General features: G+C 47.4%; 1 protein-coding gene across 1 annotated transcript in view; it reads left to right on the top strand.

Annotated features, from left to right (window-relative positions):
• The window catches only part of ankrd27 (ankyrin repeat domain 27 (VPS9 domain)), a 62,671-nt gene extending 36,906 nt beyond the window's left edge, over nt 1–25,765 (top strand). The window contains exons 16-28 of the mRNA XM_079501708.1: nt 254–346; nt 3,712–3,909; nt 7,733–7,792; nt 8,827–8,943; nt 9,759–9,803; nt 10,152–10,277; nt 11,111–11,305; nt 13,327–13,446; nt 15,292–15,465; nt 17,773–17,866; nt 19,913–19,988; nt 21,019–21,082; nt 22,403–25,765. Of these exons, the coding sequence (XP_079357834.1) occupies nt 254–346; nt 3,712–3,909; nt 7,733–7,792; nt 8,827–8,943; nt 9,759–9,803; nt 10,152–10,277; nt 11,111–11,305; nt 13,327–13,446; nt 15,292–15,465; nt 17,773–17,866; nt 19,913–19,988; nt 21,019–21,082; nt 22,403–23,692 (2,652 nt within the window). The 3' untranslated portion in view covers nt 23,693–25,765. The remainder of the gene's footprint in view (nt 1–253; nt 347–3,711; nt 3,910–7,732; nt 7,793–8,826; nt 8,944–9,758; nt 9,804–10,151; nt 10,278–11,110; nt 11,306–13,326; nt 13,447–15,291; nt 15,466–17,772; nt 17,867–19,912; nt 19,989–21,018; nt 21,083–22,402) is intronic.
• Nucleotides 25,766–26,296: the final 531 nt, after the last annotated feature.

Below are 26,296 nucleotides of genomic sequence, written 5' to 3'. Positions count from 1 at the left end.
CCCCCGCGACCCCGTTCCCGATTGAAAATGGATGGGTGGTGGAGCTCAAAACCACATAAATATAAAAAACGAATGAAAAAAAAAAGAAAACCCTATAATAACCAATAACCATGCAGTATAGGTATATCTGTGCAGACAGAGAAACCCACAGAGAACAGCGAGGCTTGTTGTGTGTTTTGCTGTTTGTGGGCCATTGTCATTGTCACGGTTTGTTTTTGGTTGAATCCGTTTTTTTTTTCTTGATTCCCTGCAGCTGCTGCTGTTGCACTACAAGGCCAACACGGACGCTCAGGATAACAGCGGCAACACCCCTCTGCACCTGGCCTGCATGTACGGACACGAGGACGTAAGTCACATGATGCATGATCTCTCCCTTCACAACACTTCCCCCGTTCGTCAGTCACATACACTGCGTGAAAAGAGGAGTTAACGGGCAATTATGGGCACTGTATTTTGCCCGTAAACCTGAAGTTTAGCAGCATTTACAGTTAATATACGGTAATATACAGGTGTGATGGTACATTACGGGAGTTTACCGGAGTTTGTTGGGAAGTTTAACGGGGGTTTCCTGTAATATACACATCCGTATTCCATGCTTTTTGCGCAGTGATATAAGAGGGCGATCACGCCTGAGACTGCATCGCTACAGGTCTGGATGCTTTAGGAATGTCTTGCCATGAGGGGCTGTATCCACAAAGCGTTTTCTAAAGCTATACCGCTATACTTGTTACGACCCGAGGGGTCGAGAACCCCTGCTATAGGTGACAGGTGTGTGTTGCGTTGTGTTTCAGTGTGTGAAGGCGTTGGTGTACTACGACCTGTGTTGCATTGTTGTGTTTCAGTGTGTGAAGGCGTTGGTGTACTACGACCTGTGTTGTGTTGTTGTGTTTCAGTGTGTGAAGGCGTTGGTGTACTACGACCTGTGTTGCGTTGTTGTGTTTCAGTGTGTGAAGGCGTTGGTGTACTACGACCTGTGTTGTGTTGTTGTGTTTCAGTGCGTGAAGGCGTTGGTGTTCTACGACCTGTGTTGCGTTGTTGTGTTTCAGTGCGTGAAGGCGTTGGTGTACTACGACCTGTGTTGTGTTGTTGTGTTTCAGTGTGTGAAGGCGTTGGTGTACTACGACCTGTGTTGCGTTGTTGTGTTTCAGTGTGTGAAGGCGTTGGTGTACTACGACCTGTGTTGCGTTGTTGTGTTTCAGTGTGTGAAGGCGTTGGTGTACTACGACCTGTGTTGCGTTGTTGTGTTTCAGTGTGTGAAGGCGTTGGTGTACTACGACCTGTGTTGTGTTGTTGTGTTTCAGTGTGTGAAGGCGTTGGTGTACTACGACCTGTGTTGCGTTGTTGTGTTTCAGTGTGTGAAGGCGTTGGTGTTCTACGACCTGTGTTGTGTTGTTGTGTTTCAGTGTGTGAAGGCGTTGGTGTACTACGACCTGTGTTGTGTTGTTGTGTGTTTCAGTGCGTGAAGGCGTTGGTGTACTACGACCTGTGTTGCGTTGTTGTGTTTCAGTGTGTGAAGGCGTTGGTGTACTACGACCTGTGTTGTGTTGTTGTGTTTCAGTGCGTGAAGGCGTTGGTGTACTACGACCTGTGTTGCGTTGTTGTGTTTCAGTGTGTGAAGGCGTTGGTGTACTACGACCTGTGTTGCGTTGTTGTGTTTCAGTGCGTGAAGGCGTTGGTGTTCTACGACCTGTGTTGTGTTGTTGTGTGTTTCAGTGTGTGAAGGCGTTGGTGTACTACGACCTGTGTTGTGTTGTTGTGTTTCAGTGTGTGAAGGCGTTGGTGTTCTACGACCTGTGTTGTGTTGTTGTGTGTTTCAGTGTGTGAAGGCGTTGGTGTACTACGACCTGTGTTGTGTTGTTGTGTTTCAGTGTGTGAAGGCGTTGGTGTACTACGACCTGTGTTGTGTTGTTGTGTTTCAGTGTGTGAAGGCGTTGGTGTACTACGACCTGTGTTGCGTTGTTGTGTTTCAGTGTGTGAAGGCGTTGGTGTTCTACGACCTGTGTTGTGTTGTTGTGTTTCAGTGCGTGAAGGCGTTGGTGTTCTACGACCTGTGTTGCGTTGTTGTGTTTCAGTGCGTGAAGGCGTTGGTGTACTACGACCTGTGTTGCGTTGTTGTGTTTCAGTGTGTGAAGGCGTTGGTGTACTACGACCTGTGTTGCGTTGTTGTGTTTCAGTGTGTGAAGGCGTTGGTGTACTACGACCTGTGTTGTGTTGTTGTGTTTCAGTGCGTGAAGGCGTTGGTGTACTACGACCTGTGTTGCGTTGTTGTGTTTCAGTGCGTGAAGGCGTTGGTGTACTACGACCTGTGTTGCGTTGTTGTGTTTCAGTGTGTGAAGGCGTTGGTGTACTACGACCTGTGTTGCGTTGTTGTGTTTCAGTGTGTGAAGGCGTTGGTGTACTACGACCTGTGTTGTGTTGTTGTGTTTCAGTGCGTGAAGGCGTTGGTGTTCTACGACCTGTGTTGTGTTGTTGTGTTTCAGTGCGTGAAGGCGTTGGTGTACTACGACCTGTGTTGCGTTGTTGTGTTTCAGTGTGTGAAGGCGTTGGTGTACTACGACCTGTGTTGTGTTGTTGTGTTTCAGTGTGTGAAGGCGTTGGTGTACTACGACCTGTGTTGTGTTGTTGTGTTTCAGTGCGTGAAGGCGTTGGTGTTCTACGACCTGTGTTGCGTTGTTGTGTTTCAGTGTGTGAAGGCGTTGGTGTACTACGACCTGTGTTGCGTTGTTGTGTTTCAGTGTGTGAAGGCGTTGGTGTACTACGACCTGTGTTGCGTTGTTGTGTTTCAGTGTGTGAAGGCGTTGGTGTACTACGACCTGTGTTGCGTTGTTGTGTTTCAGTGTGTGAAGGCGTTGGTGTACTACGACCTGTGTTGTGTTGTTGTGTTTCAGTGCGTGAAGGCGTTGGTGTTCTACGACCTGTGTTGCGTTGTTGTGTTTCAGTGTGTGAAGGCGTTGGTGTACTACGACCTGTGTTGCGTTGTTGTGTTTCAGTGTGTGAAGGCGTTGGTGTACTACGACCTGTGTTGCGTTGTTGTGTTTCAGTGTGTGAAGGCGTTGGTGTACTACGACCTGTGTTGCGTTGTTGTGTTTCAGTGTGTGAAGGCGTTGGTGTACTACGACCTGTGTTGCGTTGTTGTGTTTCAGTGCGTGAAGGCGTTGGTGTACTACGACCTGTGTTGTGTTGTTGTGTTTCAGTGCGTGAAGGCGTTGGTGTTCTACGACCTGTGTTGCGTTGTTGTGCGTTTCAGTGTGTGAAGGCATTGGTGTTCTACGACCTGTGTTGTGTTGTTGTGTTTCAGTGTGTGAAGGCGTTGGTGTACTACGACCTGTGTTGTGTTGTTGTGTTTCAGTGTGTGAAGGCGTTGGTGTTCTACGACCTGTGTTGTGTTGTTGTGTTTCAGTGTGTGAAGGCGTTGGTGTTCTACGACCTGTGTTGTGTTGTTGTTGTGTTTCAGTGTGTGAAGGCGTTGGTGTTCTACGACCTGTGTTGCGTTGTTGTGTTTCAGTGCGTGAAGGCGTTGGTGTACTACGACCTGTGTTGCGTTGTTGTGTTTCAGTGTGTGAAGGCGTTGGTGTACTACGACCTGTGTTGCGTTGTTGTGTTTCAGTGCGTGAAGGCGTTGGTGTACTACGACCTGTGTTGTGTTGTTGTGTTTCAGTGTGTGAAGGCGTTGGTGTACTACGACCTGTGTTGCGTTGTTGTGTGTTTCAGTGTGTGAAGGCGTTGGTGTACTACGACCTGCACACCTGTCGCCTCAACGTGCAGAACGACAAGGGAGACTGTGCGCTGCACATCGCGGCCCGCTGGGGCTACGAGGGCATCATCACGGTGCTGCTGGAGAACGGAGCCAGCACCTCCATCCACAACAAGCACAAGGACACCCCGCTGCAGTGTGCCCTCAACTCCAAGGTAGGGACACCACACCCTGCACCCGCTGCAGTTCTGCCCTCAACTCCAAGGTAGGGACACCACACCCTGCACCCGCTGCAGTTCTGCCCTCAACTCCAAGGTACAGACACACCACACCCCACCCGCTGCACTGTGCCCTCAACTCCAAGGTAGGGACACCACACACCCCACCCGCTGCAGTGTGGTCTCAACTCCAAGGTAGGGACACCACACCCCACCCGCTGTAGTGTGGTCTCAACTCCAAGGTAGGGACACCACACCCCACCCGCTGTAGTGTGGTCTCAACTCCAAGGTAGGGACACCACACCACACCCCACCCGCTGCAGTGTGGTCTCAACTCCAAGGTAGGGACACCACACCACACCCCACCCGCTGCAGTGTGGTCTCAACTCCAAGGTAGGGACACCACACCACACCCCACCCGCTGCAGTGTGGTCTCAACTCCAAGGTAGGGACACCACACCACACCCCACCCGCTGCAGTGTGGTCTCAACTCCAAGGTAGGGACACACACACCCCACCCGCTGCAGTGTGCCTTCAACTCCAAGGTACAGACACACCACACCCCACCCGCTGCAGTGTGCACTCAACTCCAAGGTACAGACACACCACACCCCACCCGCTGCAGTGTGGTCTCAACTCCAAGGTAGGGACACCACACCACACCCCACCCGCTGCAGTGTGGTCTCAACTCCAAGGTAGGGACACCACACCACACCCCACCCGCTGCAGTGTGCACTCAACTCCAAGGTTGGAGTGTAAGACGTATACAATCACACACAATTAACACATTCCCTCCCGTTAGTTACACTATATAGGCGGGATCGTGAGGCCAGTGCCAGTCAAAGTAGAACCCCCCCTACAGTGTGGCTTCACACTGTAGGCAGCGGAGGACCCGCGATGGAATTGTTTTGGTCCGCGTGATGTAAGAACAGGGAATAATAACCTTCTAAAATAATGTTTTGCACTCCGTCCGTCCGCCCGTCTGTGAACAGCCAATCTCCGGCACCGTTAACCCGGTTGATGCCAAGTTTTGCACGCACCCTCCCTGGATGCCAACGATGGACCTCTGCCCCAAAATTTCCAGAACGGCCTGTTATAGCGCCACCAGGAGGCTGACTTTTTGAAAAACAAATCCCGCAAATCGTTACACACTATCTCTATAGTCATGTGTTCAAGATGGAGCTGTCCGATATTTCATATTCCATCCTAATTGGCTAACATTGGCTTTCAAAGTTTGCAGGATTGGCCCTTTTTGAAACAAAAAGCCTCAAATCATGAACGCAGTGTGCAATTTACGTGAAATCTTTCACAGACTTTCCTACTAGGCTGAGGAATATATCCCACCCTTTTCACATTGGCCTGTTATAGCGCCACCAACAGGTGGATTTTTGCAAAACACATTTTTCGAACAAAATGCCTCAAATCATCCAATTGCCACCAATGGTGTAAGAACAAATGGCACCCTTTTCACATTGGCACCCTCCTTGATCATGCTACGGCTAGCGTCACTCAAAAGCAGCAGCTTGTACATCTGATACTTTTGTCTTTTGATGCTTTTGAATTTGAATCCTTTTGAATTTGAATCCTGAAATGTAATAGTTTTGGACACATGAGGTTTCTACCCGACAGAGAGATGTGGTCGATGGTGTGCACAGATAGACACTAGGGGGTGCTAGAGCAGCACTTGCCCTCTGGACAGCAATGTGCCCTTTTGAACCCCCCCCTCCCTTTTCTTTTGTACCGTGTACAGTATGTGGACCATTGATCAATTCTTCATAAAAATAAGCTTCTAATATATTATTTATGCCCCAAAATCTATATATCTCACACTATTAAGGCAACCGGCCTGTTCCACGCACTGCACAAAGTGCCCTTTTTTCACTTGAGCACCTGCCCCTCTAAATGTCTGTGCACGCCACTGGATGTGGTCAATGAAGCAACTCGACAAATTCACGCAAGTTCACAGATAAATAACTGTGACGTAAACGGGAGCAACTATATCCCGGTGTATGGGAATGGTAAACATTTAATGATTTGTGTTTGTTGTTGTCCGTAGAAAGTGTCAGTCCGCCATGTTCTCAAAGCCATTCCTCACTACTTGGTAGAAAGTGTCAGTCGGCCATGTTCTCAAAGTCATTCCTCACTACGTCGTAGAAAGTGTCAGTCCGCCATGTTCTCAAAGTCATTCCTCACTACTTGGTAGAAAGTGTCAGTCGGCCATGTTCTCAAAGTCATTCCTCACTACTCTGTAGAAAGTGTCAGTCCGCCATGTTCTCAAAGTCATTCCTCACTACTTGGTAGAAAGTGTCAGTCCGCCATGTTTTCAAAGTCATTCCTCACTACTCTGTAGAAAGTGTCAGTCCGCCATGTTCTCAAAGCCATTCCTCACTACTTGGTAGAAAGTGTCAGTCCGCCATGTTTTCAAAGTCATTCCTCACTACTCTGTAGAAAGTGTCAGTCCGCCATGTTCTCAAAGCCATTCCTCACTACTCTGTAGAAAGTGTCAGTCCGCCATGTTCTCAAAGTCATTCCTCACTACTTGGTAGAAAGTGTCAGTCCGCCATGTTCTCAAAGTCATTCCTCACTACTTGGTAGAAAGTGTCAGTCCGCCATGTTTTCAAAGTCATTCCTCACTACTCTGTAGAAAGTGTCAGTCGGCCATGTTCTCAAAGCCATTCCTCACTAAGTCGTAGAAAGTGTCAGTCCGCCATGTTCTCAAAGCCATTCCTCACTACTCTGTAGAAAGTGTCAGTCCGCCATGTTCTCAAAGCCATTCCTCACTACTCTGTAGAAAGTGTCAGTCCGCCATGTTCTCAAAGTCATTCCTCACTACTTGGTAGAAAGTGTCAGTCGGCCATGTTCTCAAAGCCATTCCTCACTACTCTGTAGAAAGTGTCAGTCCGCCATGTTCTCAAAGTCATTCCTCACTACTTGGTAGAAAGTGTCAGTCGGCCATGTTCTCAAAGCCATTCCTCACTGCTCTGTAGAAAGTGTCAGTCGGCCATGTTCTCAAAGCCATTCCTCACTGCTCTGTAGAAAGTGTCAGTCGGCCATGTTCTCAAAGTCATTCCTCACTACTTTGTAGAAAGTGTCAGTCGGCCATGTTCTCAAAGTCATTCCTCACTACTCTGTAGAAAGTGTCAGTCGGCCATGTTCTCAAAGTCATTCCTCACTACTCTGTAGAAAGTGTCAGTCGGCCATGTTCTCAAAGTCATTCCTCACTACTCTGTAGAAAGTGTCAGTCCGCCATGTTCTCAAAGTCATTCCTCACTACTTTGTAGAAAGTGTCAGTCGGCCATGTTCTCAAAGTCATTCCTCACTACTCTGTAGAAAGTGTCAGTCGGCCATGTTCTCAAAGTCATTCCTCACTACTCTGTAGAAAGTGTCAGTCGGCCATGTTCTCAAAGTCATTCCTCACTACTCTGTAGAAAGTGTCAGTCCGCCATGTTCTCAAAGTCATTCCTCACTACTCTGTAGAAAGTGTCAGTCGGCCATGTTCTCAAAGCCATTCCTCACTACTCTGTAGAAAGTGTCAGTCGGCCATGTTCTCAAAGCCATTCCTCACTACTTGGTAGAAAGTGTCAGTCGGCCATGTTCTCAAAGTCATTCCTCACTACTCTGTAGAAAGTGTCAGTCCGCCATGTTCTCAAAGTCATTCCTCACTACTCTGTAGAAAGTGTCAGTCCGCCATGTTCTCAAAGTCATTCCTCACTACTCTGTAGAAAGTGTCAGTCCGCCATGTTCTCAAAGCCATTCCTCACTACTCTGTAGAAAGTGTCAGTCCGCCATGTTCTCAAAGTCATTCCTCACTACTTTGTAGATTCTGATGTTGTTGGAGGCGACGCAGGACGGCTCTCACCGGAGGAAAGGCAGCGTCGACGTGAGTATTCACTCAAAACAAAGAGTAGATTTCCAAATATACCGTTGCAATTCTTTTCTCCCCTCCCTTTAACCCCTACCCCCCCTATAGTGTATTATATTTCATTAGGGGAAAAGCCAAAAGTGTTTTTTTTTACTTTCTGACTGTGCCAATTTTTTGTACTAACATTCCTTTTAATTCTTGGCTATTTAACAAATGAGTTTGTATGTTGACCTGTTCTATGTTGTATTGAGTACTAGTGTCTGTGGCGTTTTGTGATGGTTTGTTTTGTGGTCTGTCTCTCACGTGTGGGACGTCCCTCTGCGTTCAGTCTTCAAACCCCTCCCCCCAGGCGTCTGACTGTCTTTAAACCCCTCCCCCCAGTATTTAAACCCCTCCCCCCAGGCGCCTGACTGTGTCTTTAAACCCCTCCCCCCAGGTGTCTGACTGTGTCTTTAAACCCCTCCCCCCAGTCTTCAAACCCCTCCCCCCAGGCTTCTGACTGTGTCTTTAAACCCCTCCCCCCAGGCGTCTGACTGTGTCTTTAAACCCCTCCCCCCAGTCTTCCAACCCCTCCCCCCAGGCGTCTGACTGTGTCTTCCAACCCCTCCCCCCAGGCGTCTGACTGTGTCTTTAAACCCCTCCCCCCAGGCGTCTGACTGTGTCTTTAAACCCCTCCCCCCAGGCGTCTGACTGTGTCTTTAAACCCCTCCCCCCAGGCGTCTGACTGTGTCTTTAAACCCCTCCCCCCAGGCGTCTGACTGTGTCTTTAAACCCCTCCCCCCAGGCGTCTGACTGTGTCTTTAAACCCCTCCCCAGTCTTCAAACACCTCCCCCCAGGCGTCTGACTGTGTCTTTAAACCCCTCCCCCAGTCTTTAAACCCCTCCCCCAGGCGTCTGACTGTGTCTTTAAACCCCTCCCCCCAGTCTTCAAACACCTCCCCCCAGGCGTCTGACTGTGTCTTTAAACCCCTCCCCCAGTCTTCAAACCCCTCCCCCAGTCTTTAAACCCCTCCCCCAGGCGTCTGACTGTGTCTTTAAACCCCTCCCCCCAGTCTTCAAACACCTCCCCCCAGGCGTCTGACTGCAGCAGCCGCCGCTCGTCTGTCTCCAGCACCTCCTCCCTGAACTCTGAGGCCAAGCCGGAGGGAGACCGAGTCCGGCACAGAGAGGTATACACTGACCAGTGTTGTTTTTGACAGCAACATTTGATTATAGTTTTAGTCATAGTCTCTTGAATAGTTTTCATTTAGTTTTATAGTCACATTTTAGTCACCTGGAATGTTTTAGTGTTGGTCTCTATGGAAAATACAGGATCAACCTCTAACTAATTGCAAAAAAAAACGAACTCAGCTGATTTTGCATCTTCAATATATCCTGAATAACAGAAAAAAAAGTTGCCTTGAATTGTCTGAGGGGAAAGTGTTGAAAATGGCCTGTACAGTATGGCCACCATAGACATCCAATATAAGGCAAACATTTTCTAAATTTCCTTTTGCTTTAAGTAGCATGTGACATATCAAACTATGCTGTTTTCATGATGCTGAATCCATTCCAAGCATTAGTTTTGCATAAAAACACTCATTGGGCTAAATTTGGCCATAGCAACTTGCCAAAATGTGATGATGTCAGTTATCTGTTATTCGGGATATATTGAAGATGCAAAGTTGAGTTTGTTTTTTTTGCAATTAGTTAGAGGTCAAATTACATTATTACTGGACTACTTGTAGATCAGCTATTTTCAGCATGCAACTAATTGTAAAGTGACCTATACTGGATCTCTTGTCCACTAGTCCCTTCCTAACATTTTAGTCTAGTTTTTATCTGTTGACGAAATTGTTTGTATATTTTGTCTTAGTTTTAGTCACCATAGCTTAGTTTTCATTTAGTTTTTGTCAGTGAAAAAAGGAAGTCGACGAACATTTTTCGTCAAATTAAATCGACACTATGGAGTACCAAAACAAGGTGTCTTTCTCTGTGCTGACAGGTGGAGAAGCTGCTCCGTGCTGTCGCTGATGGAGATGTGGAGATGGTGAGTGAGCGTTTCCTACTGTAGCTCCTTCATGGACTCTGAGAACTTCACTTTGTGTTGTTCGCAGGAACTCGCTTTTCCTGACGTGCACGCACGCACACACACTAACCTCACATTTGTGCAAACTGCAAACATACCTACAAAATAACAACAGTTCTCATTATAGAATCCTTACTTATTTTCCTTTTACTTAGCTGCCGATTACATCCCTGATAAGGATGTGTCTTGCATTAAAACTAACCTCTGCTTGCATGTGTGCGTGCCTGTGTCTGTGCTCTCTCTCTCTCTCTCTCTCTCTCTCTCCCCATGCGTGCGTGCCTGTGTCTGTGTCTCTCTCTCTCTCTCCAGGTGCGCTACCTGTTGGAGTGGCTGGACGAGGAACCCGAGGAGGACCTGGACGGAGCGGAGCTGTCGTCCCACATCCAGCTGTGCCATCCTCTGTGCCAGTGCAGCCACTGTGCTCCCACACAGAAGGTCCATAACATAGTTTACTGTATACACATACTCTGAAGCAGTGGTTCCCAAAGTGGGGTCCAGGGGACCTCCAGGGGTCCTTGAGGGAGTTCCAGGGGGGACCCAGCTAAATGATCATTTTGAACCAAATGGACCCTTATGGGTCTGTAACTCAGAGAGTGTACAAATGGAACCAAATGGACCCTAACGGGTCCATTTGGTTCCATTTGTACACTCTCAGAGTTAAATTAGCATTGATTTTACAATATGAATTGGGGGTCCCAGAGATAGAAATGCTATTCAATGGGGGGTCCGTAGACTAATGCATGTCAAACTGGGGGTCCTTGAAATTAAACAGGTTGAAAATCACTGCTAGAGCCGTACAGATCTTCTCTTATGGGGGTCCCTGGCATATCTTTTCAAATGGGGGGTCCGCGGTCTATTTAGTGTAAATTTAAGGGTCCTTGACATGAAAAGGTTTGGGAACCACTGCTCTGAAGGTTCTTAATCCATTTAGGCCGGACGTCGAAATTTAGAAAAAGTATCATCTAAATTCTGACAGTTTTCTGAAATACCTCATGTTTCTGTATCAGTGGTGCTCAATATTTCATGTCAAGGACCCCAAAAATGATGTGTAATTGGCCACCGACCCCCATCTGAAAATTTGTTGTTCCAGGAACCCCCCTCGGAAGCAAAGATTTGAGTTAAAAGCGTTGGCTCTGAAAGGATATATATTCAAAGATTTTTCAAAAAATAGCAGATCTACAAGCTCGTGGCGCGGCACTCGGTCTGGGTGTGAACATTAAGGTTCTGGGTGTGAACAGTTTGTTGTGTGTGTGTCCTCCTCAACCCAGCTGGCCAGTCTGCAGGCCAGCGGTCTGGGTGTGAACAGCAGCAGTGCTGACGGCTTCTCCCCGCTCCACGTGGCCGCGCTGCACGGCCACACGTCTCTGGTCGGCCTGCTGACGCGACACGGCGCCAACGTCAACGCCCGGAACGGCCAGAGCGCCACGCCTCTGCACCTGGCCAGCCAGAGCTGCCACGTACAGGTGAGCGCGGTGCCCCTCTACACTGCCAGCGATGCAAGCGAACGATGAAATACATTCGAATGCATGTTTTTCGAACACATTTTTCACCCCTGTGTCAATTATCTGGGCTCTACACACCCTCTGCCAACCTGGGGAGAGCAACGGACTTGAACTCATGCTTCCTTCATGCATGAGTGTCCAAGTTGCTCCTTTACACCTGACAGGGGGGAGTTTCCCTGGTTGGACGTAGCGCGTGGAAGGAACACGTTATTCCAACCAGTTCCTTTCCCCTCCATCAGGCGCCCCGGCTGGCCAGGGGGAGGTAGTTTTAGAGACCAGGATTACTGCATGTTTTTGTGAGGGTACCTACCCTAGGGGACATGGGGAGAACATGCAAACTCCACACAGAAAGGCCCTTTCGCCAATCCTGCCTCGGGTATGGGCACTGAGGAGAGAACACGCCACCAGCGCCCACAGCGGGAATGGAACCCAGGACCTTCTAGCTGTGAGGCGACAGCACTACCGACTGTGCCACCGTGCCCCCGAATGTATGTTTTTCAATGAGACTGTCCGGACGTACCGCGAGCGTGCAGAGACGTCGTCCACCCCTCCTATATTCGCTCGCAGAGTCTCCATTTGAGCGAGGTTTCGCTCCCTCCCCGGTAGAAAACAGCACAGAACACTGTCGTCTCCATATTTGGAGTGACGCTCCTCTGCACTGTTATTGATTAGCGAAATTCAAGTCGACTCCCACTTCCTATGCCAGATTTTCCAATGGGTTCCCCCCCCCCCCCCCCCCCCCCCCCCCAGGCTTTTCTTTTTGAGCAGAATGCGAAGGAAAATAAAAGCCTGAGGCACCGAGCAGTGTTGTTTTTGGCAGCAAATTTCTATTTTTGCTTTAGTCATTAGTCTCTTGAATAGTTTTCATTTAGTTTTAGTCACATTTTAGTCACCTGGGATGTTTTAGTGTTAGTCTAGTTTTGGTCGACTAAATCGACAAAATGTATTTCCATTGATTCCATTCCACCAAGTGTAAAATGACTTGTACTGGATCTCTCGTCCACTAGTCCCTTCCTAACATTTTAGTCTAGTTTTTATTTGTTGACGAAATTGTCAGTATATTTAGTCTTAGTTTCAGTCATCATAGCTTAGTTTTCATTTGGTTTCCATTTAGTTTTCGTCAGTGAAAAGGTAGTTGACGAACAATTTTCGTCTTGGTTTTAGTCGACAAAAACGACACTGGGTAGCGAGGCTAGCGTGTCATGGGGTGCGTTTGGTTCAGGTGGTGCGCTCGCTGCTGGAGTGCAACGTGTCATGGTGGGGTGCGTTTGGTTCAGGTGGTGCGCTCGCTGCTGGAGTGCAACATGTCATGGGGTGCGTTTGCTTTCAGGTGGTGCGCTCGCTGCTGGAGTGCAACGTGTCATGGTGGGTGCGTTTGGTTTCAGGTGGTGCGCTTCCTGCTGGAGTGCAACGTGTCATGGGGTGCGTTTGGTTTCAGGTGGTGCGCTCGCTGCTGGAGTGCAACGTGTCATGGGGTGCGTTTGGTTTCAGGTGGAGCGCTCGCTGCTGGAGTGCAACGTGTCATGGGGTGCGTTTGGTTTCAGGTGGTGCGCTCGCTGCTGGAGTGCAACGTGTCATGGGGTGCGTTTGGTTTCAGGTGGTGCGCTCGCTGCTGGAGTGCAACGTGTCATGGTGGGTGCGTTTGGTTTCAGGTGGTGCGCTCGCTGCTGGAGTGCAACGTGTCATGGGGTGCGTTTGGTTTCAGGTGGTGCGCTCTAGGGCTGGAGTGCAACGTGTCATGGTGGGTGCGTTTGGTTTCAGGTGGTGCGCTCGCTGCTGGAGTGCAACGTGTCATGGTGGGTGCGTTTGGTTTCAGGTGGTGCGCTCGCTGCTGGAGTGCAACGTGTCATGGTGGGTGCGTTTGGTTTCAGGTGGTGCGCTCGCTGCTGGAGTGCAACGTGTCATGGTGGGGTGCGTTTGGTTTCAGGTGGTGCGCTCCCTGCTGGAGTGCAACGTGTCATGGTGGGTGCGTTTGGTTTCAGGTCGTGCGCTCGCTGCTGGAGTGCAACGCGAAGCTGAACAAAAAGGACCATTATGGGAACACCCCTCTGATCCACGCCTGCCTCAAGGGACACCTGGACATAGCTTCCACTCTCATCCAGGTACACACACACACACACTCACTCACTCACTCACTCACTCACTCACTCACTCACTCACTCACTCTCACACACACACACACACAGATCTGTGGCAGATCTACAAGCCCACAATCTGTCACTTTGTGATGAATTGTGTGCTTGTAGATCGCTATTTTCAAATGTTTGCCGAAATGTTTATACTAGCTAGGGTTGAGGTGGTTAATGTACTGCATGTATTGCAACAGTAATCAAAATCAACAAAGTAATTGGTAACTAAAGTTTTTTTCAAGTAATGGCAGTGGAGTGAAAGTAATCTGTGATTAGATTCGGGGATTAGATTCAGAGACAAAAGGGTGGTAAGATTTCGGTAACCGTCTGAAAATGGTAGCTTTCAAAAGCACTTTACATAGATGTGCATTACATTCATTACATTCACCCATTCATTCACACACACACACACACACCAACGGCGGAGGAGACCATGCAAGGCGACCAACCTGCACATCGGAAGCAATTAGGGGGTTCAGAGAGGACACCTGGACACTAACTCTGACTCTGGGGGAGCCCGGGATCGAACTGGGAACCGGTGGTTCTACCCATAGATATTATAAGAAATAGATGCCTCATTTGCCGCTGTAGTTCATTGGAGCGACGTGTATCCCAATGAAGGCGGAAGTGCAGTGCTGAAGGCTTTTTTATTTTTTTTAACAAATCTTTATAACAGTCATGACAATATACATTACAAAACAAGACAAACAAACAAACACAAACAACAAGTTATTAACAATACAACATCAGAGCCAGGGGGGATTAGATTACTAACAGAAAACATTAAAGAGTGAACACAAAGCAACAGTTCTCCGCAGCTTTCTTATTTAGAAGTGCTGAAGGCATTTGCTGAAGGCGACTGCGTCGCTGCCCGAGTGACGTCACTCATGTGACTCCTCCATGTCTCTCGCTGTCACTCAAGTGACTACTGGCCAATCACAGCGCGTCTTTTCCGGGACTTATGTTACGCACGTGGAAGCTTGTAAGCTTCCGCTTTGCTTCCGCTAATGCTTTGCAAGGAATGTCGGGAAAATTGTGCCTTCAATGGTGACACGCGCCTCAGATCCAAAAAGGGCGTCTACGTATATATGTCTGTGGTTCTATCGGCCACTCTACCCCTGAGCCACTGCCGATTCCCATCTAATTGGAGTCAATGAGGGGGGCAATCATTATGCTGACGGACCATTGACTTCCGGTTTGTTGTTGCTACGCTCATACGACACTACGACTACGAGTGGTATAGAGCGCCGCAGTCCCGCCCCCTCGAGAGACCCGGAAAATAATTCCCCGTTCATTTTCCTCCATAGACTTTTCAAAAACTTGTTTTTTAAAGACGTTTTACGCCGCGGACAAAGCCAACTCTTGTCGTGGCAAATCATGACAATAAACACAATGTTTTGGGCCGAACAAATAATTAGAAAGAAGGAAAAAGAAACGGCAGGTTACAACACTTTTTTTTGTTGTTGTTCTTCTTTGTAATTATTTGTTTGGTCCAAAATATTGTGTTTGTTGTCATGATTTGTCACGACTCAAGTTGGCTTCGTACGACGCTTAAAATGTCTTTAAACAAATACTTTTTGAAATGTCTATGGGAAAAATGCATTGGGTATTATTTCCTGGGCCTGGCGTCGTCATGAAAGGGGGCGGGACTGTGACGCTCTATAGCGCGCTCTCTAATTGAGTCAATATAAAACGATAAAAGACCGTTAAGAACCGGAATCCATAAGCAGAACCGGAATCGGTACCGGACCGGACTCACAAAAATCCTAACGATACCCATCCCTATGTGTGTGTGTGTGTGTGTGCGCGTGTGTCCAGAGCAATGCCCTGGTGAACGTGGCTAACAACCAGGGTAACACGGCCCTCCACGAGGCGGTGCGAGGGGGCCACCTGGCCCTGGTGGAGGGGCTGCTGAGCGGGGGGGCCGCGGCCCACCTCCGCAACAAGAGGCAGAGGACCCCGCTGGACTGTGCCCACGAGATGGGGGGAAAGGTACTAGCTACACTCCTCCCATTTGCAAAGGCTAAACGTATGTGATGTAGATAGCATTTTGTGTAGACATAGAACTATAGAGCGTCGCAGTCCCGCCCCCTGCCAGGGCCCAGGAAATGATTCCCCGTTCATTTTCCTCATAGACTTTTCAAAAAGTATTTATTTAAAGACCTTTTAAACCTCATACAAAGCCAACTCGAGTTGTGAGAAATCGTGACAACAAACAAAAAAATTCGGGCCGAACAAAAAACGGGACTTTTTGTTGTTGTTTTTCTTCTTTGTAATTATTTGTTTGGTCCAAAATATTGTGTTTGTTGTCATGATTTGTCACGACTCGAGTTGGCTTCGTACGACGCTTAAAAAGTATTTAAATAAATACTTTTTGAAATGTCTATGAGGAAAAATGCATTGGGAATTATTTCCTGGGCCTGGCGTCGTCATGAACCCCCACCCAAGAACATTCTGTGCCTGCACGATACAATATAATTGTAATGTGATGTGATGTATGCACCCTCCCCCCCTCCCTCTCTGTCAACACCCCCACCCCAACTCTGTTGTCACCATCCCCTGTAACTGCAATGAGTGCCTGCACAACAAAGTGAATGAATGAATAGTTTATTTCGGTGCTTTACATTTACATGTTAAGTTTCATCATTTGCATTTAAGTTTTTTTACAAAGGGGTAGCACCGAAAAGGTCTAGGCCGAAGCTTATTTTGCCTAGCCTTTAAGAAAAGAAACAAAATACAAAATGTATACAAAGAAAAGAAACAAATACAAAGGAAACAGAAATAAATAAAGCATTTTTTAGAACTTAGTCATTTTTAGAACTTATGATAATAATCTTATGTTAATGTTTAATAGTGTTAATAATAATGATCTTATGATAATCATAATAATAATAATGATTATTTCACCCACCTTACTTGTAATGTGTTGTGACAAATAAACCTGATTCTGATTCTGAAAGGGGGCGGGACTGCGACGCTCTATAGTGTATATACTCATAGTTTCATTGTACAGATATTCTACTGTTAGTTGCAGGCGCGCAGATAGAGGGGGGGATGGGGGGGATCGACCCCCTCAGTTTCATGAGGAGGGGGGATTATCCCCTCCAAAAGAAAAAGCCATGTACCGTGGCTGCATGTGTTTTGCTGTGTTGGCAGTGTTTTGCCGTGAAATCCGCTAAAAAACGCGGAAAATCTGCGTAATTATGCGTAAAAGTGGGGGGGATATCCCCCCCTCCTCATGAAAATGTTCCCCCCAAATATGTCCCCCCCCCCCCAGTTATAAAATGCTATCTGCGCCCCTGGTTAGATGGATGTAAGGTTCTTAGCTTGCTTATGATCCTGGACTATTTCTATGTATTTGATGTATTGCCCATGTGTTGTTCTTAAATCGCTCTGGATTAAGAGCGTCTGCTAAAATGCCTAAGTTGTAAATTGTAAATTTTACACTACGACCATATGCACACATTTATTTAACTACTGTGTGATATTTTTTTGTATAACCCATTTCTGGTGTTTTAAGCATAATGTTATGTTTTGGCTATTTACAAATAGCAGATCTACAAGCTCGTAGCGCGTCACCGAGTGCCGCGCTACGAGCTTGTAGGTCTGCTATTTTTGAAAAATCGCCTCCCCTCCCCACGTTGTAAGCTTTTGTATCTGCTATTTTCAACATGCAAAGTGTAAAATGACTTGTCTTTTACTTATACTGGATCTCTTGTCCACTAGTCCCTTCCTAACATTTTACTCTAGTTTTTATCTGTTGACGAAATTGTCAACATATTTAGTCTTAGTTTTAGTCACCATGGCTTAGTTTTCATTTCGTTTCATTTAGTTTTAGTCACATTTTAGTCACCTGGGATATTTTGGTGTTAGTCTAGTTTTAGTCGACTAAATCGACAGTTGATTTAGTCGAACAAAATGTATTGTGGCGGGTCATGATGCCGTCGCAATGACGGAAATAGCAGATCTACAAGCCCACGTGTCGCAGCGCGACGCATTGTGATCTTGTAGATCTGCTATTTTCAGCATGCAACCAAGTGTAAAATGACTGGATCTCTTGTCCACTAGTCCCTTCCTAACATTTTAGTCTAGTTTTTATTTGTTGACGAAATTGTCAATATATTCTTAGTTTTCGTCATCATCTTAGTTTTCATTTTAGTTTCCATTTAGTTTTCGCCAGTGAAAAAGGGTAGTCGACGAACATTTTTCGTCTTGGTTTTAGTCGACGAAAACAACACTGGAACCGTTGCTACTAACAATTGATACTAACGATGTTTCATTGTCTGCCCGTCCGTCCAGAACACCGAGATCCTCAGAGCTCTACAGAAGGCCTCTGGACTGTCCCCTGACGCCGAACCAATCAAACTCCTCTCGGTGCCCAAAGGTGCTCTGGGTAAGGAAAGATGCACTTTCACAACACATGGTGTAACTCCGGTGGTCCCTGGAGCAAAATACTTTGAGATGGTGATGTGTCCCCGGGCCAAATACATACAGTTGGGTGCCACCGATATTGTCCCTTATCATTTGACCCATTTAGGCCTGACCTCAAAATTTAAAAAAATCCTTCTAAATCCTCCAGTTTTCTGAAATAAATATTCTCACGATTTTTCAAAAATAGCAGACCTACAAGCTCGTAGCGCGCCACTCGGTGGCGCGCTATGAGCTTGTAGATCTGCTATTTTTCAATAGCTAAATTATAACATAATGCTTAAAACACCAAAAGGGGTTCCCGCCCAAAATGGGTTAACTGTGCTTTTGCGCAGATCACGCAAACCTCAGCAAAAAGAAAAGGACAATATCGATGGCCTCCAACTGTACATTGTATACATTTGGGTGTCCTTGACATGGGGAAGTGTTTGAGAACCACTGATATAGATTAGAAACAGTTTCTTTCTTTCTTAGGAATTAGAAGACATTTGTAGAATCTTAACGGGTTAAAGAAGCTCAGTCTAATACGAGCTACTGAGGGGTTTGAAGCAGTGCTGCCAACGAATATTCCATATTCGAATGAATATTCGAATGTAAAAAATATCGAATATTTTAAATTAAGATTTTAATTGAAAAAAATAACAATAAAATTGCTGTGTGAGTTCTGGCGAGACTCTGTGCCACGTAAACTAAAACATTATAAAAATTAGGCTATTAAGATAATTATGAATCATTCATTTGATCTCGCAAGAGAGAGAGTGCATTTCTCAGCACCAACCGTGGCCCATACAGGACCGGACCATATAGATAAAGAAAGAGAAAGTTTTATAGCATATTATTCTGCAATATTCATATCATATTCATATTAAAATCATATACATTCGACATTCGAAAATCATTCGAAAATTGTTCGAATACATGTGGTGTTTTAAAAGGAATATTCGAATATCATTTTTGGCCAATTCTGGCCGCACTAGTTTGAAGCCAAGCTGGACCAGACATGATTACCATACCGTTCGTTCGCTGTGTGTGAGTAAGTGTTCAGATTATAAGATGCATGCAGTTCTTCACGCTGACAGATCTAGTCTTTTTTTTATTAGCTCCACCGTGCATAAAGCAATATTCAAACTAATCTTTGGGTTCCAAACAGAGACAGCGGTCGAAAACAGGTCAAACCAAGTGAACTCCACGCGTCAATATCTGTGCTCAACAGTGCCACCCCATGGTCACATAATAACCTATTAAAACCAGGAACACATCTGTCATTTTAGATTGTAACCATTTTAACCATGTTATACTTTAGATATAAAAAATAGCAGGTATAGACTCTATATGCACATGCGTAAAGTGAGTGGCAAAGTGAGTTGATTAATGTCGTTTAATGCAATCAGATATGACTTTTCCGTTTGGATGTATGGGCTGTCGAGGCCCTCTATACAAGCAAATAGCACGTCACTTTGTGTGTTACGATTTGCTATTTAACTTTTTTTTTTTATCTAAATCTTTGTTTCTGGGGGTTGGTGGCCAAAATACAAAAAAATTAATTATATTTTTTAACATGAAAAAGTTTGAGCACCACTGATGAAGCAACACGGGAACCCCTTTTGGTGTTTTAAGCATCACGTTGTACTTTAGCTATTGAAAAATAGCAGATCTACAAGCTCGTAGCTAAGAGCTCGTAGCTCTATGAGCTTGTAGATCTGCTATTTTTGAAAAATATGGGGCGCAAATCTTTGAATATATATTCTTTCCGAGCGAACATTTTTAACTCGAATCTTTGCTTCTGGGGCATCCCTGGAACAACATATTTTCAGATGGGGGGGGGGGTCTGTGGCCAAATTCATATAATGTTTGGGGGTCCTTGACATGAAAAAGGTTGAGCACCACTGACATAGAAAACATAGGGTTTTTCAGAAAACTGTCATGATTTAGAAGACATATTTGTAGAATCGTCCTCAGGTCTAAACGACTGCTTGTTGTCCTCTGTCCTGTCGTGTTGTCCACCTCTCAGCCCATTCGATCGTCCAGCATCTCAAGTCCCAGGACAACGAAGGGAGAAGACACAAACTGGCCCAGTCCATCACCCGGTACGTAGACACAAACTGGCCCAGTCCATCACCCGGTACGTAGACACAAACTGGCCCAGTCCATCACCCGGTACGTAGACACAAACTGGCCCAGTCCATCACCCGGTACGTAGACACAAACTGGCCCAGTCCATCACCCGGTACGTAGACACAAACTGGCCCAGTCCATCACCCGGTACGTAGACACAAACTGGCCCAGTCCATCACCCGGTACGTACACTTTTCATCTTTCATTTTGTCTCATGGTTACAATTTACAATTTACAATTTAGGCATTTAGCAGACGCTCTTAATCCAGAGCGATTTACATTAGGCAAGAACAAAAGTATGGGAATACATCACATATATAAAATGCATTTATCAAGAAACATGCGTAAGCTAAGAACGTAACTAGAACATATCTATATATAATGACACTATACATATAAGCTATACATATATATTATACTATGCTGAACAAATGGTTGGATGCATGAGCACCAGTGTTGCTTTTGGCTTTTATTCATATAGTCTCTTGAATAGTTTTAATTTAGTTTGAGTCACATTTTAGTCACCTGGAATGTTTTAGTGTTAGTCTAGTTTTAGTCGACTAAATATCATGAGATTTTAGTCGACTAAATCTACAGTTGATTTTTAGTCGACTAAAATGTGTTTTGGCGGGCCTTGATGCCGTCGCAATGGCTGATTTTACACTTGCTGAAAATAGCTATTTTCAGCATGCAACCAAGTGTAAAATGACTTATACTGCATCTCTTGTCCACTAGTCCCTTCCTAACATTTTAGTTTAGTTTTTATTTGTTGACAAAATCGACAGTATATTTAGTCATAGTTTTAGTCATCATGGCTTAGTTTTTATGTGTTTTTTTGTCAGTGAAAAAAGGTAGTCGACGAACATAGTATACTTAGTTTTAGTCGACGAAATCAACACTGATGAGCACTGAGTCAGCTACAATGTATCTGTGTGTGGTTTATTACGTTATTTTTGTAGAAATGACAGAAACATTATTATTGTTTTGCTTGTAATGTTTCAGGTTTCAGCAGATGAGGAAAGGTTCCTCCAGTCCACCCACCAGGCGCTCGCCAAATCTTGGCCAGGTAACTTCAGTGCTCATCTTCTGTTTTTTTTTGATGTTTCAAGCATTATGTTATGCTTTAGCTGTTGAAAAATAGCAGATCTACAAGCTCATCAGGCACAGAGTGCCGCGCTATGAACTTGTAGGTCTGCTATTTTTCAAAAATCGTGAAAATGCGGCGCAAATCTTTGAATATATATTCTTTCAGAGCGAACGTTTTTAACTCAAATCTTTGCTTCTGGGAAGGTCCCTGGAACAACATATTTTCAGATGGGGGTCGGCGGCCAATAACATATAATCTTGGGGGTCCTTGACATGAAAATGTTTGAGAACGACAAGACATAGAAGGTTTTTCAGAAAAGTGTCAGGATTTAGAAGACATTTTGTAGTTGTATATCGTTGCTGTCGGTCAGAAACCTCTTATCTCCACATTCAAACTTTTTGAAACGTTTTTTTTTTTTAGTCGACTAACTCTACAGCTGATTTAGTCGACTAAAATGTATTTTGCCGGGCCTTGATGCTGTCGTTTTTTTTTCACTTGCTGAAAATAGCCGATCTACAAGCCCACAGCGCGTCGCAGCGCGACGCGCTGTGGGCTTGTAGATCGGCTAATTTCAGAATGCAACTAATTGTGAAATGACTTATACTGGATCTCTTGTCCACTAGTCCCTTCCTATAACATTTTAGTCTAGTTTTTATTTGTTGACGAAATTGTCAGTATATTTAGTCTTGGTTTTAGTCGTCATAGCTTAGTTTTCATTTAGTTTTCGTCAGTGAAAAAAGGTAGTCGACGAACATTTTTCGCCTTAGTTTTAGTCGACGAAAACAACACTGCTGCGTTCACACGGCCAGGCACAAAGATGCAAAGCTACACGGTGCATGTGTAGCTGTTGTAGCTTCTGCAGCAGCTACAAGCGTCGGATTTGCTTCGTAGCTTCACGTCGCTGATTTCCGTCGACAATGAATGGTCGACTGCGTCGTTGCGTCTGCCCATGTGAACTCAACGTTAAGAATCGCTGGGACATTTTGTAAAGGAGGATATTGTTTTTATTCAATTTGTTTCAGGATTCTCCTGAATTAACCAATTTAGTTTAGTCATATTTTTTGCCATAATTATGAAATGTTCATGTTTTAGTCTAGTTTCAGTTGGAGAATATTTTAGTCGACAAACTGCAGTTGATTCAGCTTTAGCTTATCGTGTGTGTGTATACTGCAAGTACACACACACACACACACACACGTAGTCGACGGGACATTTTTCATCATAGTTTCAGTTGACAACATTGACACTGGAGCCACGATGCCGATCTTTCACTCGTCTCTTATGTCGTTTGTCTTCTAGTCGAGGGCAGACCGGAGGAGGCTGAGGCGAGGGGAGACGGTGGAGAGCAGCGGCCCGTTCAGCCGCTCCCAGAGCCCCGACACCAAGCCTGCGGACCACCGGGAGAGGACCTTGAGCCGCTGTCACACCGTGGACGTCGAGCAGCCCCCGTACGGCCGCTCCCAGAGCCCCGACACAATGCACGCTGACCGGGAGAAGACCCTGAGCCGCTGTCACACCGTGGACACCGAGCAGCCCCCGTACGGCCGCTCCCAGAGCCCCGACACAACGCACGCCGACCGGGAGAAGACCCTGAGCCGCTGTCACACCGTGGACGTCGAGCAGCCCCTGTACGGCCGCTCCCAGAGCCCCGACACAATGCACGCTGACCGGGAGAAGACCCTGAGCCGCTGTCACACCGTGGACACCGAGCAGCCCCCGTACGGCCGCTCCCAGAGCCCCGACACAACGCACGCCGACCGGGAGAAGACCCTGAGCCGCTGTCACACCGTGGACACCGAGCAGCCCCCGTACGGCCGCTCCCAGAGCCCCGACACCAAGCCTGCGGACCACCGGGAGAGGACCCTGAGCCGCTGTCACACCGTGGACGTCGAGCAGCCCCCGTACGGCCGCTCCCAGAGCCCCGACACAACGCACGCCGACCGGGAGAACACTCGGGCGGAACTGCCGTCCTCTCTGGCACGCGTAGACGCAGCCGGCAGCGGTGCCGCCGCTCTCACTCGAGGCTCAAATGGCGATTTATCGCCGACAGACGACGTGCCGGAGCGGCCGGCTGCCGTGCAGACGTCTACGGAAGGCTGTCGAGACGAGGCGGCGGCGGAGAGCGAGCCCTCTGTTTCGCGACTGGAAAACGGCAGCTCATGCGTACAACACCACGACTCCTGTGCAGCCTGTCCCGGCGACGCCGAGTGCGAGCGGCCTGCGTCGCGGCGGCCCCGGAGCGAGGAGGACTCGCGCCCGGACGACTGCGGCGAGTCGACTCGGACACGCGGCCGCATCGCGGAGCCCTCTCCGGCAGACGGCGTGCCCGGCGTCGAGTCCGGTCCAGCGCCTACGTCGAACAGCGACTCCGGTCCTGGTGAACCTTGCATCAACACACACATCCAGGTAGCCGATAAAGTTAGGCTCACGTCTGGGGAGCAGGACCGGTCCTCCCAAACGCAGACATGTCCGTCGGAAATACAGGACGACTCTGGTCTCCCGCACCCGCTCTGCAGGTCATTTCAAGCCCTCTCTCCTGACGACGCCGGCGGAGATGACGAGAAAGTCACTCACCCGTCCGCAGAGTGACAAAAAGGAACAGTAGTGAGGACTCGGTCTCCGTTTCTGCCACAGGCGGAGCTCTCTCTCACACACTCGCACGAACACACATACTGTACTTAAGCTTTAGTTTATACTCCCGTCACACGTTGGTGTCGCTTGCCTAAAGGCTTCAGCGGACCGAGCTGTCTAACTGAGATGCTCCCTGCTGCCTAGAAGTGTGCTCCGTCCCCAACTACTACAGCAGACGATGAGCTGTGCCAGAGGAAATAACTCTGTACCATACTGGCTGAATAGTGATAATTATAATATAGCATCATTCATAGCCCTTTTTTCCACCAAAATTATAGCATACTGTATATCGTCTCTTATCGGGTGGAATCCTCATGTTAATTAACCCATTTTGACCTGAGATCAGATTCTAAAAATGTCTTCTACATCCTGACAGTTTTCTGAAAAAGCTATACGTTTCTATGTCAGTCGTTCTTTGATTTTTCAAAAATAGCAGACCTACAAGCTTGTAGCGCACCACTCGGTGGCGCGCTATGAGCTTGTAGATCTGCTATTTTTCAATAGCTAAAGCATAACATAATCCTAACACCAAAAAGGGTTCCCGCCCCCAAAATGGGTTAATTACGAAAAATCACCCACAAAAAAGTGCAAGTAAATGCTCTCCCTCTAATAAGTAAGCCTTTGCTGAGCTGAGCTCTGCATCTCCTGTTTCTGTACACCCCCCTGGACGCGACACAGTCTTCTGCACCACGAAGGGAGGGACTTTTGCCGTGTAGTTTTAGACCGCGACGGGAGGCCTGCTGTCTCAAGCGAACTTGAGCCACGAGAGAAGCACTGGGCCCTAGTGGTAAGAGGAGGGACTGCAGGCGGACCCGTGGAAGTATGATTGGGAAACCCCGTGCAGCTGGGCTTTAACGTTGAGCGCGTTTGCACTTCCGCATTTTGGGCACCAAATGTTGGTGCCCAAATCGAAAAAAAGGCGGAAGTAGAAGGCTCTTCCGGGTGCTTCAAAACGCCACTGAGCAACTTCCACTGACATGAATAGCGGAGGGGGCGGAGCTTCGCGCCAGATCAGTCTCTATCCTTTTAATACTCTATGGCTAAAGCGCACAAGTAGCCGTGTCGTGTTGAACGTTGCAACGTTCGATTGAGCCGACTCACAGCGGAGCGAGCGCTCCCTACACCAGGGGTTCTCAACCTTTTTGGCCGGGGACCCCCGAAAATGCTTTAGCAACGTCTCGGGACCCCCGCCCCGCCACCCCTCCCGACCCCCAATATAAATTGACTGCTACAATAACCTTAATAATAGAGACAATACACCATAAATAAATACTGAAACCAGATATAATCATTAGGGAAGGTGTATGCATGTACTATGTGTACTATATGTAAACTCTTCATTTCCACTTTACAGCCATTCAGTTGCAAAAAAAATAAATATATATATATTTTTGAAAATAATTTGGGGACCACCCAAAATAATTTGGCGACCCCTCGAGGGGTCGCGACCCACGGGTTGAGAACCCCTGCCCTACACCACTGATGGCCCGTCTCACCCAATCACAAGCCGCGGCGCTCCTTCCAGCCCCTCCCCTTCGTGGGGAAGACCCTCCCTTTGTGGTGCAGAAAACACTGTTGCCCCCTGGACGTGATGCTAGTACAGTGTCGCAGGGATTTGCCCCCCAAAACAACCCTTGGTGCTGAGTGTCAAGCAGGGAGGCATTGATTGGGTCCCATTTCTAGCCCAGCCCGGGGGATCGAAACCCCCGACCTCCCAGTCTCACGGCGGACACTCTTAACCACAAGGCCACTGAGCTGGTGCCTGGGTTACAGAGGTACTGGTCAGTGGTCACGCCACGCAAACCACGAGCAAACAACTTGATGCGCAGAGGTCTTAAAATAACTGAATGCAAGCGACACCTTTGTTCTACAGAGTATAAATTGGGCTTTACAGTCTGACGGTGCCAGCAGCAAGCCGGTCTGGTGCTGTACAGTCTGACGGTGCCGGCAGCAAGTCGGTCTGGTGCTGTACAGTCTGACGGTGCCAGCAGCAAGCCGGTCTGGTGCTGTACAGTCTGACGGTGCCGGCAGCAAGCCGGTCTGGTGCTGTACAGTCTGACGGTGCCGGCAGCAAGCCGGTCTGGTGCTGTACAGTCTGACGGTGCCAGCAGCAAGCCGGTCTGGTGCTGTACAGTCTGACGGTGCCAGCAGCAAGCCGGTCTGGTGCTGTACAGTCTGACGGTGCCAGCAGCAAGCCGGTCTGGTGCTGTACAGTCTGACGGTGCCGGCAGCAAGCCGGTCTGGTGCTGTACAGTTTGACGGTGCCGGCAGCAAGCCGGTCTGGTGCTGTACAGTCTGACGGTGCCAGCAGCAAGCCGGTCTGGTGCTGTACAGTCTGACGGTGCCGGCAGCAAGCCGGTCTGGTGCTGTACAGTCTGACGGTGCCGGCAGCAAGCCGGTCTGGTGCTGTGGTAGCTTTGTTTTGGTCGATTTCCTCGATCCATTTTCTCACGAATTCTTTGTCTTGTTTTCTTTTTAAAGCACTTTTTTTCCTCTAGCTTTCATTTAAAAAGGGATGCAAACCATGAGAGAATCACATATTTTATTGTGTTACTGTAACCC

This window comes from Electrona antarctica, assembly GCF_951216825.1.
Source record: "Electrona antarctica genome assembly, chromosome: 5".
In the NCBI taxonomy this organism is placed as follows: domain Eukaryota; kingdom Metazoa; phylum Chordata; class Actinopteri; order Myctophiformes; family Myctophidae; genus Electrona; species Electrona antarctica.
This window is presented reverse-complemented; position numbering and strand designations above follow the sequence as displayed.